Source organism: Pygocentrus nattereri, chromosome 21 (genome assembly GCF_015220715.1).
Source record: "Pygocentrus nattereri isolate fPygNat1 chromosome 21, fPygNat1.pri, whole genome shotgun sequence".
Taxonomy (NCBI): Eukaryota; Metazoa; Chordata; class Actinopteri; order Characiformes; family Serrasalmidae; genus Pygocentrus; species Pygocentrus nattereri.
Genome location: NC_051231.1, coordinates 18,594,271 through 18,611,877, shown reverse-complemented (window position 1 = coordinate 18,611,877; position 17,607 = coordinate 18,594,271). Strand labels below are relative to the sequence as shown.

Below are 17,607 nucleotides of genomic sequence, written 5' to 3'. Positions count from 1 at the left end.
CTCCCTTAAATAGTGTATTCTTTCTGAAGTTAAGAGGTTCTCAAGATTCTGTAGTGGCCTGTACTAGTCATGATGAGGTAACAAGATAACAAGCTAAGACAAAAACACAACCAATCTTCCCTCACTGCTTGAGAGAATAACCCATATAGCCTACCAGCCTTCACACTATAGGGCTTCCGTTAGTACCTGAGAGGATAAGTAACTAAACCACTGGTCTTCCCAAATACCAGTCTTCCCTAGCTACCTGAGAGAATAAGTTTCAAAACTTCTGGTCTTCCCAAATACCAGTCTTCCCTTGCTACTTGAGTGGATAAGTTATAAAACTACTGGTCTACCGAAATACCAGTCTTCCCCCGCAACCTCAAATCAAATCAAATTTATTTGTATAGCGCTTTTTACAACGGATTTTGTCACAAAGCAGCTTTACAGAATTTCGGAAAAGACAAAGTTTCAACAGGACTGTAAGAATGTACAGAAACCTCCTGGTGGGCAAGCCAGGGGCAACAGTGGCAAGGAAAAACTCCCTCAGAACTGAGGAAGAAACCTTGGGAGGAACCAGGCTCACCAGGGGGGGCCCATCCTCCTCTGGTCAAACAACCTACAAGTGATTATATTACTAATATTAATAGCAGTAATATTGGTATTAGGAATAACTAGGAGTCTATGAGAACATCAGCGTAGGGTGGGCAGCTCGTCCAATCAGGTGGTGGCAGCTGGGGCATGGGCAGGTGGTCTGAATTGGGTAGCAGGAGGGCTCAGCAGTCAGTCGTCCTTCAGTGTCCAGCCGGACATATGGGTGATTGTATACTCGAAAAGAAAGCAGGTAAATGGAATTAGTTTTATTCTATCCGTTTGTACATAAACAGGGAATGTAAACATTTACAGAGTGTGGCTAACGACTCCGGCAGATCTGACTATGACAGCTTAACTAAAAGGAGAGAACCAGAAGGACACACAGACACAGCAGCACTCTGAAACAGTTCGGCATCCCTCCGCTCCACCATCCACAAACTTGAGTGACCGCGTGCAAGCAGCGGGACGACAGCACCAGCGTCGCAGTTTATTATAATTACCTGTGTCCATGGACCCCTGGATCTGCTGCCTTTATCTAAGGGGGAACATTAGTTACCAAAAGCTAAACTGAACAAGTGAGTTTTCAGCCTAGTCTTAAAGATTGAGACTGTGTCTGAGTCCCGAACAGTTTCTGGAAGATCATGGGGGCTTTATAAGAAAAAGCTCTTCCCCCAGCTGAAACCTTCTGAATTCTGGGGACTATTAATAAGCCAGCACTCTGTGATCTGAGTGGTCGTGATCGCTCATAATGAGAAATAAGATCTTGCAGGTACTCAGGAGCAAGACCATGTAGGGCTTTATAAGTCAATAAAAGGATTTTATAATCAATACGGAATTTAATAGGTAGCCAATGAAGTGATGATAGCACTGGACTAATATGCTCAAATTTTCTAGTTTTAGTGAGGACCCTGGCTTTTTGGACTAGTTGGAGTTTGTTTAAACTCCTGCTCGTGCATCCTGACAGTAGTGCGTTACAGTAGTCTAGCCTAGAAGTAATAAAGGCATGTACTAGTGTTTCCGCATCATGCAGGGATAGGGCATTTCTGATCTTGGCAATGTTGCGAAGATGTAGAAAAGCTGTCCTGGTGATGCTGCCTATGTGTTGATCGAATGATAAATCTGAATCTATTATAACGCCAAGATTTTTTGCTGCTGAGCCATGTGTGGCTGGAAAGTCGGCGAGATTTAAGATTAAATCTGGTAATTTATTTCTTGCTAATTTTGGACCCAGAAGGAGAACCTCTGTTTTGTTACTGTTTAATAGGAGGAAGTTGCGTGACATCCAGCCTTTCACATCTTTTACACAGTCCTCCATTTTCTTTAACCTGTATTGGTCATCAGGTTTGGCTGATATGTACAGTTGAGTATCGTCTGCATAACAATGAAAGTTTACGCCATGGTTACTTATAACTGTGCCTAACGGTAACATGTATAGTGTAAATAGTAATGGTCCTAATATAGACCCCTGCGGAATTCCAAATCTCACTTTTGAATAAGTGGAAGATAAATTGTTTACCCTAACAAACTGATAACGTTCTGATAGGTAAGATCTGAACCATGATGGGGCCGTCCCTGTGTCTCCAACCATGTTTCCTAACCTTTCTAAGAGAATATTGTGGTCTATTGTATCAAAAGCAGCGCTAAGGTCAAGTAGCACTAAGAGAGATATGTAGCCTTGATCAGAGGCAAGAAGAAGATCATTAGTTATCTTAACTAGAGCCGTCTCAGTGCTGTGGTGTGGCCTCAATCCAGATTAGAATTTTTCATATATATGGTTCTACCTGAGAGGATAAGTTCCAAGACGCTAGGCTTTTACCAGTGACAAAAACAGCCACAAAATAACTGACAATGAGTAAATTTCCCTTGTTTCAGAACGGAGGGGATAACAGCCACAAAAAACACTAGGGTTCTTTACCAGTGACAATAAGTAAACTTCCCTCAGAATAGAGGGGATAACAGCCACAGAAAATATTAGGTTTCTCTACCAGTGACGATAAGTAAACTTCCCTCGTTTCAGAGAGGGTAGCCCAACTGACTCCTCCATATTATAAAGCCTGGATTTCTCTTCAGTTCAAAAATGAATGACTTCTAGTGCATGTAACCACTTAATATTCACATACATAATGTCTTTTTACTCTGTACTTACAAATATGAGCAAAAAGTATGTATTCATAAGTATAATCAAATAGGAGTATTCAGACACCACAAATCTGTTGTTAGTATTTTAGCTATTTGTTGCAATCACTCTTTAGGCAATAACAGCTTTAAAACCTCTATGGTAAAAAGTATATGTATTGTTCACGTTTATAGTACAAAGTCAAAAGACATTATAATATAAAGTTGGTGTGGATATATATACTGGAAGTGTAATAAACAAACACAATAGTGTTAGAAACTTTTTTGCTTGTCCTGTCCTGGTTACCCACAATGGCCCATATTTATCAACGTTCTCAGAGTATGAATACTGATCTGGAATCATTTTTTGCCTTTTACAGTTCTCTCTATAGGCTAATATGAATGGTGAGACTTGAATTTAGATGACTATTTTTACTAACTTTACTCTGACATGCTTGATAACTATGGGTGAGTTTCTCTGGTTGTTTTGTAGGGACATTTCTTTCAAAGCAATGTGAAGCACCATTTTAAAAGCATATGTAAATGTGATTGTCAAGATAGCACTCAATGCCAGGTGGTGGCCGGATATTTCAAGAGAAGTACAAAACTAGAGGTCTTTCTCATTGCACTAGAAGAATGATGGTGGACGTATATGTGGCAGATATGGTGGAAAGCCATACGTGAGTAAACAGTGAATAATCACATTTATTGGAAGTATTGTATTTCTGTACATTTAATTCTGGCCATGTTTCTTAATAGTTCTTGTGTGGTTTTAAGGAAGGAGGATCCCATCTTTAAATGTCCTCGTTTTTTGCCCTTGGAATGGTAACACTTTTTCCCTTGCTAGAAAAATTCAGATTCAAATGTCAGCTGACACTCACTGGCTAAGGACAAAATGAAAGCAGTGTTCAAACACACGCAAAAATTGGTTCATTATCCACATCTTCAGTAATTCTATACCTCTTCCCTCAATTTCTTGATATGTGTGGCTTGTTAAGAATAACTGTAAAGTGTATCTTGTATTCAATGGTAGATTTACCGGGATTTCACAATACCGCTTGGCGAGGCAGGTCCTAAATGGCCAACAGTATTCAAACCCAAGATAATTGTTGAATGCAGAATCTACCCACTAAGTAACATTTTGCTGGCCTTCTTACAGTAGCACTGCAAGAATCAGATTATAGTAACATAGCCTTCAATAAAGGATTCTGACTCTGATTTATGTAATAAATGTCCATAAACATGTTGAATGTTTGCTGTTTCTTGAAAGTTAATATTGTGTTATGCATTTTTGATACAATAGGACGGCAAAGTGACCTGACATCTATCCTGCTTCTTCTTCATCCCAAGAAAATGTGAAAGATCAATTCATCTGAAGCTGAGGACTACCTGGTGAAGTTCATGAGGTTATATTGTATGATAAAACAGTTCTGTTTGTGTTGGTATTGCTCAATGTATTGAAAGTTCAATACTTCTTTCCATACTGCAGTGTCAGAAACAATTATTATTTCAATACTCTTTATTTCAGAACATACTAAATGTTTGATTTAACATTTGAAGATTTGTTTTTAGAGAGACAACATTTGAAAATCAGATTGTTATTTTTTGCATTCAAGCAAAGAAGTACCAGCTGTCCAGACACGTGCTATAATTTTCACCACAGTGTCTTTTTGGTCTTGAGCATCTAGTAGAGTATCTTGAGTATCTATAAGTTTTTATAACCATAATTTTCATAATGGTATGATAACCCTTGTGTGCTTCTTCAACATTTTTGATGACTTTTAGTCTGTCTGCTCTTTATACTTTTTTAAGCCTTTGTATTTCAGATAAGAGTGGGCATGGTAGTCTTCCTTATGAAACATGGATCAGCACAGCCCTCTCATTTTCGTTTTGGGGAAAAGAAGAGCAGCATCCAGAACTACTACAACTCCAAATCATAAAAAGTTTGGATGGTATCTTAAAATTAAGACTACAAACAGTGATTTGTAAATTATTTTGACCTGTATTTTAAATAATAAATTACTACCTTATTTGATTATTTAACTTTTTTTTTTTTTTCAAAATAACCACATTTCAATTTTGATTTTTGCAACATATTTAAAAATAAAATTTGCACAGTAAAGCTGGCTTTTCACTGCAATTTTAAAATGTTTTAATTTGGTCCCATTAAAGGTGTTTTGATTAGACGTTAAGTGATGTAGTGAATGTATTTAGTTTTTCTCCATTACTTGTTGGGTGGGTGGGGAGCAGAATATCGCATTGTAATGACTGTCTGCACCAACATGTTCGTGTTTAAAACATTGTCAAAGTAATTGTGAAAAGTGAGTACATTTTCCTTTAAACAAATGTCAGCGCAGGGTTTTGATAACTGCATGAATGCCTTTTGTATTCAGAATACGGCAGACAGATTTACAGTGATTTGAGTTTAATTGAAATACAGTTTTCATGGATGATGAAAACTGTAGGGTGCCTTGCTGCAACTTTGTGATGTTCAACACAGCAGTGCAGTTCATGAAAAAGGCAATGTTTGTAATTGTGGTTTACTGCAGTATTAAGATTTAAGTTATAAATTATAAATAAGTTATTGGTTCTGGGTTATTGTGTTTTTGTATAAAATCCAAAAATTAAACGAGTTATTCCAGTGGAGTTTATTTTTGCATGTACTGCCAAAAGTTTTGAAATATTAGAGTCACAATTTTATCAAATGACAACAGCGCCTCCTGCAGGTTGTAGTGCCCTGTGAACGCGGTAAAATTTGGGCTAAAACCCCTAAACCTGGTCTAAGGACACCCCTGACTGTGTTTTTTCTAATTTGATTTGTTTCCAGAGTCAGAGTCACAGTCTGCACTTCTTTTAGTGTTATTCTATGTAAAAAGGGTGTTTTTGGAAAAATAATTAATTTCCTGCTTAACTATTTATTGTGTATAATTTATGAAACAATCATGGGAGAGCCAGTAATTTAAAACAGGTGTGCTAGTTTTCTATATCAGCTGAGCCTACCATGGCAGACAGCAGCTTATGATATGGTGATACATGTCAATACCACATCACGCCAACGCTAGTATCTTGAGTAACAGCATGACCTTGAGTGAATTAATGTCATTATACAACAGTTTTATCACTGATTAGGCCTATTTATTATTAAATAAGCAGACAAATAGTGACGAAAATTGTTTACATGAAAGCATATTTACTATTATTTGGTAAATAATTAAATTGCCTAATTACACACATCTATTTCTGTGCACCATAAACTAGGTTTGTTATGAAAAACTGTAATATTGAATAAAATGGAACTTATTAAGGATTCTGGGACACTGTGACAACAGACAACTTAGAATTGATTACTTTTGCTGTCTGAACAAGGCTGTCAAAACCTCCTAGAAAGTTGTCAGACAATACTGTCACAACTTTCTGAGGAATTACGTTTCAACGTTGTGACAACATAGAGAGCTCCAAGCAGACAACATTGTCGGCACCAAAACAGTAACTACGTTGTCACTAAAAATTATATATTGATACTTTTTCTGAAATATCAAATTGTTAAACATTTTATGAAGAAAAGAAACCGAGAAAAGTGTTCCAATGGTTGAAGTTTTATGGGCCCACTGTATGCTGTCAAACATTGCTTAGAGGTAGTGATGTTTCTGCTGAGAATGCCCAGTTGCTTATCACAAATGACTTACAAATTATGTAGTGCTGTTACACCAGGGTTAGGGTTAGGATTAGGCATGGCTAAACAAGGCACTGTTATAGTGTGCACTGTATGCACCTAACTAGGGAATGATATTTGAGGAGTTCTTCCCACCGTCATGTCTAAAGAAAATTGACATTTCTTTTTTTCCAAATTAGTTCCTAATTATTATATGTGTTGTCTTTTGTTTTCTGTTTTACATTGAACTAAAGGTACATACCGTTAAGATACGTTTGTGAATTAATGTTTCTGTTCATATTGGTATTCTCAAACAATTTTGCATTTAACTTTTCATAATGTAGTTGCACTTTAATAAAATGAATTAGATCAACACTGACTTTTAGTTTACTTCTTCTGGCAAGAATTGTATGTAAAATGTTGATTTATGTGCAAGTGACTGACACATTTGAATCATATTAAATTCAAAGCATTATTGTTTTCAGTGTCACGTTGTGTTATTGGTTTAACTGTAATTAGTAGTAGCAATAAACAGTTTTTTTGTTGCAATAAGTGTGTACATTGGTTGTTTTAATTTAATATTAAAGTTAAATATTTTGGGATTTCTGCAAGTGAAACAGTTCACGTGACTGTAAACTGATGTGAAAAAAAACTTTCATTAGGACATAAACATGGTTAGAAATCTATAGTGTTAGAAATCTATAACGTTTACGAGTTTTCCTTGTGGAATATGGGAGTAGGTTCAGAATCATCAGTTCAGAAAGACGGTCTCCCGGCACGTTGTGTGGGAGGAGCTTATAGCAGCAAGCGTGGACGCCCTCGGTTAAAGCCCGGCGCATGCGTGCTTGCTGAAATTTCGGACTTAGTCTGTTACACAACGCGAGTTTCTCCATTTCTGCCGCAGATGTGCGCCGGCGTTTTACTTTCATACGGTTTTAAACTTGTTTTCAGTAAACAATAGTAGTGGAAATGACCGGTGACCATTCCCACAACGATTCTCAGGTAAAGTTTTCCAAGTGTCCTTTGTATTTTTGGCTTAGTAAAGCATCTGCTCTTCAAACTGCCGCTGATTTAACCAGGAGTGCTAAGCTAACAGGCTACCTCGGCTACTAGTCGGTGTGAGCACAAAAAGGGTTAGATTTCGGTGTTCTTTGGGTTTTATACACTAATTTGGTAAGTTATTTCGCGGTATATTTTACATTCACTTTAAGGGTTTGTTACACCTATTGTTGATTTTGTTTTTGACTATTTGGCTAACTCCGCTAACATGCTAGTTAACTGTCCGGTTGTAAGTTTAAAGTTAGCGAGCTGCTGTAATCGCGGTCTAACTTGCATTACCCTCTTATTTCACAGATTAACTCTGGATCCAAATATGGTGGTAAGTATTGGTTGATATGCGTCTACAACCCCAATAATTTCTGTGTGTTTGTCTCTCCGTTAGTTAGTGAGGACAGAAATGGCGTCCAGAGACTAAGTCCCCTCTCCCTGTGACAGCCGCCTATTGTTCACATTTGGGCCTCAGAAACAAAGATTATGTTCTCTCTTTACTAAAATGGGCCACGGATTTGGGTAAATAAAGAGATTGTTTGTATAAAAACTCTGTTGAAATTCTGAAAAGGTGGCTGGCCTGGTCTTACAATGGTTTTGAAAGTCGAGGTTTGGGGGTTAAGGACTTAGTCTCTGCGCCATTTTCTTTTTCTCCAGCGGTCTGAATGTAACATTAAGATGGACATGATATGGAGGAGCGACACAAGCGCCGGATCTGTCCTCATTATCCTGAAGAGGATATGTCGATATACTGAGGTCTTTCACTTAAAATGATCTTAGATCAACACTAGTTGCCTAAAGCCCGTTTCTCCCCAAAGAAGGACCCTAACTATTCTGAAGCGGATCAGCCCATTTATGATTAATTTAATATTCTAAAGACTGTAGGATTAAACAGTAAACTATGAAAAAGAGATGCGAGTTAGAGCTTTTACAGCTAAGCTTGGCGTTGTTGCCGTTTTAAATACAAGGAGCGTTTTAGACATGGACAAGTTACAACAAGCATTTTTTGCAGCAGTTGCGGGAAATATATTTCCCGTAAGGCACTAATGACCTAATGTTTTAGCGTCTGTTTGAAACTTTTAACCCATTTGATCTTTGGATAATTTAAGTAGAAACCTACACAAAAGTACTGCCTTTTAAATTTAAGAACACGTTTACACACCATTTCAGTTGTTATTCCACGTTTTGTATAATACTACTTCTGCATAATGCATAATTCTGCTTGCTCCTTATTCCTGCGTTTTGCCTTTGCCATTTTGCTCAGTACGCAGCTAAGTAGTTTTAATAATGAATAGATTCATTATAACTTAACAGACTGAACTGACAGCTATGTTTTGAAGTTAGACATGTTTAGGATAATTGTAGTCTGATACTCTGAGAGAGAAAATGCCTGCTTTAGCTGATACACCTCCATACACACACTTCAAAGAGTAGGTCAGTGTGTGTACATAATAGATCATTGAAGTGCCAAATTGCATGAACATTGTTTTTGCACTACATCATAAGTCTTGGATACGAGTTAATGTTTGAACCCATTCTTTTTTTTAAAATGTAATTCTTTTAAAGATATTGAATTAAATTATTCCTCTGGTGAGGTTGAAATTTGACAGTTATACTGTCTGGTCTATGTTAATTGCAAACTGTAACATGAGGTGCGTGTGTTCTACGTCACTTGCAGATTACTGGTGGCATGAGGAAGTATTCAGGTTTTTACACAGTACACTCATGTTCTAACACTTTATTGCCAACCTTAGGTATGAAGATGCATGCTTAACATCCATAACTGCTTCCCCCTGCATACATCACAAAATAAAACTCTATATTAGGAACAAAATGTGTTCATTTCAAAAGCATGTCCAGTATAGTATGTAAAGGTTTGGAGGCAGACAATTCTGTTTGCAAAAACAATGCTGAAACAGTAGAGGGCGCCATCCACAAACTTCTGTACTACACATGTCCATGTGTTTGGTTGAAGGGCAAAACTTGCATGCTGAACAATTTAGTTAAACTCGTCACACAGGCTTTCTCTGAGCCTGTTGGGTTAGAAGTAAATAAAATAATTGTGATGTTCCCACATGCTAAGTGCTGTGTTGTTGAGGGACAGTAGTTTCATTTAGTAGACAAATTATATGAAAGGATAAAACAGCTGTGCTGCAGCTCTAAGATATTATATTGAATCAGGGAAAGATTGTATTGGCTAATGCAAAGAATTATTTGTGGTACAATAGAAATGGCATATTGCAGGCTGATATAGCAAAAGTAGTAGAGTTAACAGTGTAGAGTAGCGATTTGTGTTATAGCTGCCATCTATATTTAAGCTGTATTTGGGTTTAGTTTCTGTCAGGCTCAGCATGTCCCTTCTATTTTGGAGCAGCCATATGTGACATCAGACTTGTAATACTGCTGGATGCTTATTGGTGATTTGAGTGAAAGAGATGCATCTGTTTGTTTTGAATGTTTTTTCACTCTGCTTTTTTATCTCCATGCCAGTGGCTAATACGTGTAGATGGCAGAATGGGGTGTAATGCTGGGTGCACCTGGGGCATGTGGAAACTCCTCATATACACACACACACACACACATTTTAAAGCTGCAGTTTCATTGTAATCCGATCCGCTCTGTATGCTTTTCCGAAATCAGTAGTCTCCTTGGTGGACGTGAGCGGAAAGGGTCTGCTGTAACAATGTGCTGCTGTGACCTGCTCAAGAACTGAACACCTCTACGTTCTGAGCAGTAAAGTGTCATAATCTAGATGATGTGTCTAACGTGGCACTTGGAAATGTGCAGCTTTTATGTGTGAGTCGACATTTGAGCTTCACTCTGAAGCTGCAAAAGTACTGCAGTATGAAGATTTGATTTTTCCTGTAACTTTCTTTTTTTTTTGTAACATTTTATTAAAGCCTAAATTGTCACTTATTACTGAGACTTTAAAGGGAGGTGTTTAAATTATAAATTTGATTTCTAATTTAAAGTTGTCGCCAGTTTGTCTTCTCTCTAGCTTTGCCTGAATTGTAGTTAAAGGATTTTTAGACATTCTGATTCTGGCAGTTGGGCTGTTTGCTGCACTGTTGAAGGAATATTATTGCCAGGTGTTTACTGTCTCTTCCATGTTCATTTTTACATTTTTCTTGGCAGATTCTCACAAACACAAAGATAAATATAAGGAAAGAGAACACAAACACAAGGACCACAAGAAAGATAAAGAACGTGAGAAATCAAAGTACAGCAACAGGTATGACTCACTTCTTCCTTTTTCACCCACAGTCTGTTTCTGCGCCCTGCTATTGCACTGTCTGCTCCTGTGTGTGTATGTATGGTTGATTTTATGGCCTGGCTATGCTGATGTGGACTCTAGCATGGTGTTTTGATAAGCAGGGTGTGGTCTACAGAGCCACAGGAAGGAATTTTGGCTTTATGCAGCTTTCTCCATAAACATCATAAACACAACTGTCTTCCTGCATTGTTCTGAAGAACTGTGCTGTTTTCTTGCACTTTTGCAGTGAGCACAAGGACTCCTCAGATAAAAAACACAGAGAGAAAGAGAAGCACAAAGATGGATCCTCAGACAAGCAAAAGGACAAATATAAAGAGAAGAGGAAGGAGGAGAGGGTGATTTTTATTTTTATATATATATGCTATTTGCACCATTTAGAGTGCCCTGAATATTAGCTGTTCCACTGTGTTTATAATGAAAACATTGTGGAACAGAGCTTGTGCTTGTTTGTTTATTCCTCACTTTATTTATATGTATTCCTCTCTTAAAGGCTTTTGACGGGGCGTTGATTAGAGGGAGAGAGAATGGCTTTGCTAGGTGAGTAAGCAAAAGTTTGATGGCTGATGCAAGTGTAAGGATAATTGTTTTCATCTATAATCTGTCTCTTCAGACTTGTACTCTGTTCTTTTGAAATAGTAAAATGTATATAATCTCACTCCATTTCCTTCATCTTTTTTTAGTTTTTTTTTTTTTTTTTTTTTGGAGTGTGTGGCCTAAAATATGTCTAGTCACAAAAGATCAATTTGTGTGTCCTAATGAAAATAATGCTGAATCTGTTCCTTCACAGTCCACCTCACATAAAGTCTGAGCCAGAAAATGAAGAATTATACCACTCACCCAAACACAAGAAGTCTCTGAAAAGAGAGCACGATGATGAGTGAGTGACCAGCACGGACTCTTTACACTTTGTTCTTATGCTGAAAAAGTTCAAACTTGTTAGTTATTTTGTCTGTAGTGTGAAACAGTGGTCTCTAAAAGTAGCCAAAAAGTTTGACTTTGCTGAAGATGAGAAATTCCAACTTTTTTTCTCCTATAATCTTTCAGTGATGAGTTCAAGCCCAAAAAAATCAAAACTGAGAATGATAAAGGTGAGAAGAAGGTCAAGAAAAGGAGACAGGAGGAAGAGGTATGAGCACAGCTTTATCCCTTTGACTTAAGTTTGTCAGTTTTCATTTTAAGCATTAAAAACTGAACCTGCAACCCTATAACAGGACATAAAACCCAAAAAGAAGACTAAAGACAAGAAAGGGGAAGTGAGAGCAGATGGCAAAAAGAAAGCAAAGAAGGAGCCAGAGGAGAAATGGAAATGGTTAGGTTTTTTTTTTTCTTTCTCCTCTGACTATGGGCTGCCTACCAAATTGTATCTTTTTGATTTACAGCATTTTAGCTGTATTAGGGGTTTTTTTATTTAAGATTTTGCTTTTATTTCTTTTGCATGTCTGTTATAATGGCTGTTAGGTGGGAAGAGGAGAGGTATACAGATGGAGTGAAATGGAAGTTTTTGGAACATAAAGGACCTGTGTTTGCTCCACCATATGAGCCTCTTCCCAGCAACGTCAAGTTCTATTATGATGGTAAGGCCTTGACGCTTCAGGGCTGTTCTTGGTGTGGGGGGGGGGGTGGGCTCTGTTTTATAGTTTGTTGATGAATACAGTGCTGACTGAAGATCTGCCCTTTGCTCAGCTGGGTTTCAGCTTGCTTTGAAATGTCTCTGAATTCAACCCTGTAGACAGTCTTCTTGTTTTTTTCACTCTGATTTAAAAAAAATTGGTCTGTTTTTCTTTGTGGTTCTATGCAGGAAGACCCATGAAACTTAGCCTAGAGGCAGAAGAAGTTGCAACCTTCTTTGCTAAAATGTTGGACCATGAATACACTACCAAGGATGTATTCCGGAAAAACTTCTTCAAAGACTGGAGGAAGGTAAGGTAGATCTAAATGGTATCAATTAGAAACCAAGGAAAAATGTAGTGTTCTTGGGAAAGAGGACTATTTAATGTCTCTGTCCTTCTAGGAAATGACTTCAGAAGAGAAGGCAAAGATCACAGACTTGAACAAGTGTGACTTTAGTGAGATGAATGAATATTTTAAAGCTCAGTCAGAGGCCAGGAAAGCCATGACTAAACAAGAGAAACAGGTATGCTGAGTAATATTGGCATGACCCTCTGTCACTATGCGTGGTTGTGTTTTTCTCATAGTATATTTGTGATAAGGGAGAGGGCAGCCCTGTCTAACCATGTCTGTTTGTCTTAATTTCTTAAGAAAATCAAAGAGGAAAATGAGCGTCTCTTGCTAGAGTATGGCTATTGTGTAATGGACAATCACCGTGAGAGAATCGCCAACTTTCGTATTGAGCCCCCTGGCCTGTTCCGTGGCCGAGGAGATCATCCAAAAATGGGCATGTTAAAACGTCGTATACGGCCAGAGGACATCATCGTCAATTGCAGCAAGTAAGGCCACATTTAAATACCCTAGACATTGACAAGTCACACTTGTTTGCTCCCTTTTGAACATTCTGTAATCCACGTTTAATGAAATGGTGTGGAATGTTATGAAATTATAATTATTGCTTGAATTGTTATTTGTATAGTAATTAAGTGTTGGAGGGCCTTTTAACAAGGACAGTAAGGCTTTCTTTGTTAGTGTCCTAGGTAAGCCAAATATCTGTGATATACCGAATGTGCATCCTCACTGCAATCTAGCTTTTTTTTTCTTTTTTTGGGGGGGGTCTTAGGGACTCTGAGCATCCTAAACCTCCTCCAGGGACCAAGTGGAAAGAGGTGCGACACGACAATAAGGTGACATGGCTGGTTTCCTGGACTGAGAACATCCAGGGTGCCATCAAGTACATCATGCTGAACCCCAGCTCCAGGATCAAGGTGCAAAAGAGTCTGGTCTTCATACCTGATAAAATGCACATTGCGCATTGCTTTGTAGCCTCTTGAGTTGTTGGATTCATCCAGCAGTAATTTATAATATAATTTATCCTGTAATAAAATGTGTTAAGGTAAAGTGAAGTTTGTGCTGGACCTTGCAGGGAGAGAAGGACTGGCAGAAATATGAGACAGCTCGGCGGCTAAAGAAGTGTGTGGACAGTCTGCGGGCACAGTACAGAGAGGACTGGAAGTCTAAGGAAATGAGGATCAGGCAGAGAGCTGTGGCCCTTTACTTCATCGACAAGGTCTCTTGCTGTTACGTGTTATAACTGTTCATGTCATTGCTTGATTAATGCAGAAGCATTACACATGTACGATTCTTTTTGGAATATGGTGTGTTTTGTGTGTGGATTTTAAGGAGGGCTATACCAGAGGTTATACTGAAGTATCCATTATTTCCAAGAACATCTCAAGATTCTGCTTATTTATATGTGTTGCATGGTAATCATGGCCACACAATTTTGTGTGTATGTTTATGTATATAGCTGGCTCTGAGAGCAGGAAACGAGAAAGAAGAAGGAGAAACAGCAGATACAGTGGGCTGCTGCTCGCTGAGAGTGGAGCATCTCAATCTGTACCCAGAGAAAGATGGCCAAGAATATGTGGTGGAATTTGACTTTCTGGGAAAAGATTCAATCCGCTATTACAATAAAGTCCCTGTGGAGAAGAGGGTAAGCTGGATGTTACCTGTTGCTAACTTGATGGTTCATGCAGAATTGCATTTTTTAAAGCTCAGTCTGGTTGTGTCTTCAGGTTTTCAAGAACCTGCAACTCTTCATGGAGAACAAGCAGCCGGAGGATGACCTGTTTGACCGCCTAAATGTACGTGTGTTTAAATTATGACTGTAACTCCAGGCCTTTCTTTTACAGAAATTTCTTCCTAAAAGATTGGTTCACCAGAAACACTACCTTTACAGAATTTGGCAGGAAGCAGTTGTATTGAATCATGTTAGAGAGGTAGGCACATGTAGCATTAAGAGAGGCCCAGGAGGGAGGAAAAGTTGTTAGCTGTTTTTCAGAGGTTAGATTTATCCTGTTTCCCCTTACCCCAAACAGTCAGTCAGCCAAAGCATGTTTAGAACTTTAGTGCAGCTGTATAGTTTCAGTAGAAATGTGTAGTAGTATTTTTCTGAATCTTTCAATAAACTGTTACTTTAAAATACTGATGCCACATATCTTCACCTCTGCCCTAATGCATCAGACCACCATTCTCAACAAGCATCTTCAGGAGTTGATGGATGGCTTGACTGCTAAAGTGTTCCGTACCTACAACGCGTCGATTACACTACAGCAACAACTGAAAGAGCTAACCAGTGGTAAGCCTCCTTTAAAATCTCCTGGGTTCTAAGGCTACTGAATCTTAACTGCAGATTAAAATGTTTGAAATTCCCTCACTTAACAATTGTCCTTGTTTACAGCGGAAGAAAATGTCTCTGCCAAGATCCTCTCTTACAACCGGGCCAACAGAGCCGTAGCCATCCTGTGTAACCACCAGAGGGCGCCTCCCAAGACTTTTGAGAAGTCCATGCAGAACCTACAAACTAAGGTCTGAGATTGTATCAGTATCTTAAGTTGATTGCCTGCACTTTGTTCTTTATGTGCATTCTGTGAGGTTTTGACTGCTATTCTGACATGTCTTCTGCCATGCCCATCAAAACCAGATTGATGCCAAGAAGGAGCAGCTTGCTGATGCTAAAAGAGAACTGAAGAGTGCTAAGGCTGATGCCAAAGTACGCAGAGATGAGAAATCCAAGAAGTGAGTAAGAAAATATTTGCCTGGAGGGAGCCCAGTGGAATTTGGCTTAATCAACTATTTTTTGGTGGCTGCGTATTGTAGAGTTGTCTGAGGTATGTATTGTAATGTTGAACGTAGAGCTGTAGAGACAAAGAAGAAAGCAGTGCAGAGGATAGAGGAGCAGCTGATGAAGCTGGAGGTGCAGGCCACAGACCGTGAAGAGAATAAACAGATTGCTCTCGGCACCTCCAAACTAAACTACCTGGACCCGCGCATCTCTGTAGCCTGGTTAGTACCTGTATGCTAATGTTTTATGTTTACTTTGACTTAGGCTGCCCTAAAAAAAGAAAAAAAAAATCTTAACTACCTTAGTGCTGAATGTATTGGTTTTGTTTGGTTGTCACTCAGGTGCAAGAAGTGGGGTATCCCTGTTGAGAAAATCTACAACAAAACTCAGCGTGAGAAGTTTGCATGGGCAATTGACATGGCTGATGAAGACTTTGAATTTTAAGTTGCTCATGTTTTTTAAATCCTCTACCCCCTTTTTTTTCTTTTCTGTGTAAAGTAATTCTAGTATATGATTCAGTAGGTGAAAACCTCAAGGGAATTGATGTTGAGCAAAAGACTTGATCAGATGGATCCGGATGAAGATTGTCCAGAACTTTTTTGCTGAATCATATATTTTTATTTTTTATTTTTTTGTGCAAGGGATGGCTGTTAGTGGCTCAATTTGACCACATTTTCCACTGGTTTTCTTCTCACAACTGCACGTGGATATCTTAACTTATGAAGTATGTGGTTTCTTAGAGCTACTGTGTTCAACAGCCAGTTGCTTGTGCATCTTTTTTTTTTTTTGGTCTATTTTAGACTCCTTTTATTAATATGTATTTTAAGAAAGGAAAAAAAATTAAGTACACCCATGGGCCTTTTTATGAGAAGAATATGTACTTACTGTGAGTGTAGAATTGACAATGAAATGCTGTGTGATTGAACGTGGAAAATGTTTTTACTTTTTTCTTTTTTTTTTTTTTTTTTTAAATAAACTGGACTTGGATCTGTAAGTGGAGAGCATCCATACCACAGTGTAGGAGAGTTGGAAGATCCAGTACAATATTCCTTAAGCAAAGCAGGAAGTGTGTGTGTGTGTGTGTGTGTGTGTGTGTGTGTGTGTGTGTGTGTGTCTGTAAATGGTGTTTTTTTTTTTTTTTTTTGTTTTTTTTTTTTGTTATAAATGCTTCTATCAGGGACATGTCAGTGTAAATGTGAACTTTTTTTTTTTTCTTTTGCATTTCCAATATCCTGCAACTTTCTTCAGTGAGGAAAAAACTCCTTTATCTGTTACTTGAAGATCACTAATATGTATGGTTTTGAGGTGATGCGAAATTAGGCGAATTTTTTTTTTCCTTCTGAAAAGGTATGTGAGGGATATCAACTTTGCCAAAAATAAGAGAGAAAAATAGAAAAGGAAAATAAAAATCAATAACCATTTGTTATGATTGTAGGCAGTTCTATTTTTTAACTATGTAAAGACAAAGGACAAATATTTTAACATGGGTTTTAATGTGAATTCTATTAATGCAATTGCTCTCTGTACCATCATGGTTTTGGAGACGTAAAAATGAAAGCATCCATGTAAATTCACGTCATGGCCATTTTGTTTTCGCTTCTCATTGTAGGTTATTTAAGAATAAAAAACCCTACAATATATCTTGTTGGTTTTAATTTGAGTTTTACATTCAACAATTCTAAAGTTTAATCTAAATTGCTCAGGAACATTTCTGAAAAATCTGAACACAAATACATTCACCAAGGCAAAGTACTGAAGAAATGATTGTACCAAAATACCAAAAACCGTAAGTTTTGGTTTTACCAAAATACAAAAACCATAAATCCCATTCATCTTCATTACATGTAGTGGTAGCTCTAACCAGGCAGCAAGGAAGGGCACAAACTTCATTTATATCTTTTTTTAATGATTTTAGTTATTGAACGCTAGTGCTTTTAAAATAAGCACAGTGTATAACATGATTTATTTAGTGTATAAAGATTTGCACTAAAAGTAACATCTGCAATGTGTCAGCTGATTTGGGAAATCAATGTTGGTACCTGATAAAATGGTTACAGCTGTCTGGCTCAGACTCAGCTATACGGTATATGGAAAAATACAGTATGAATTGATTTTTCAGTCCATGTCATAAGTATGTCCATGTAAATTCCTTGTGCAGACTGGTGGAAGACAGGTAAATGTGTATGTAATGTATAAATTAATTCTGCATGT

The 17,607-nt window shown here is 37.9% G+C and overlaps 1 protein-coding gene across 1 annotated transcript; it reads left to right on the top strand.

Annotated features, from left to right (window-relative positions):
* Positions 1-7,185: 7,185 nt before the first annotated feature.
* On the top strand, positions 7,186-17,036 carry top1l (DNA topoisomerase I, like). The gene is made up of 21 exons (XM_017719152.2): positions 7,186-7,342; positions 7,694-7,718; positions 10,523-10,619; positions 10,888-10,996; positions 11,152-11,198; positions 11,449-11,538; positions 11,706-11,787; positions 11,873-11,970; positions 12,120-12,235; positions 12,460-12,581; positions 12,673-12,795; positions 12,921-13,108; positions 13,393-13,537; positions 13,696-13,839; positions 14,080-14,265; positions 14,348-14,416; positions 14,796-14,910; positions 15,013-15,140; positions 15,256-15,350; positions 15,468-15,617; positions 15,738-17,036. The coding sequence occupies exons 1-21, from the start codon at positions 7,310-7,312 to the stop codon at positions 15,838-15,840; spliced, it is 2,265 nt and encodes a 754-aa protein (XP_017574641.1). The 5' UTR covers positions 7,186-7,309; the 3' UTR covers positions 15,841-17,036.
* The last annotated feature ends 571 nt before the right edge of the window (positions 17,037-17,607 follow it).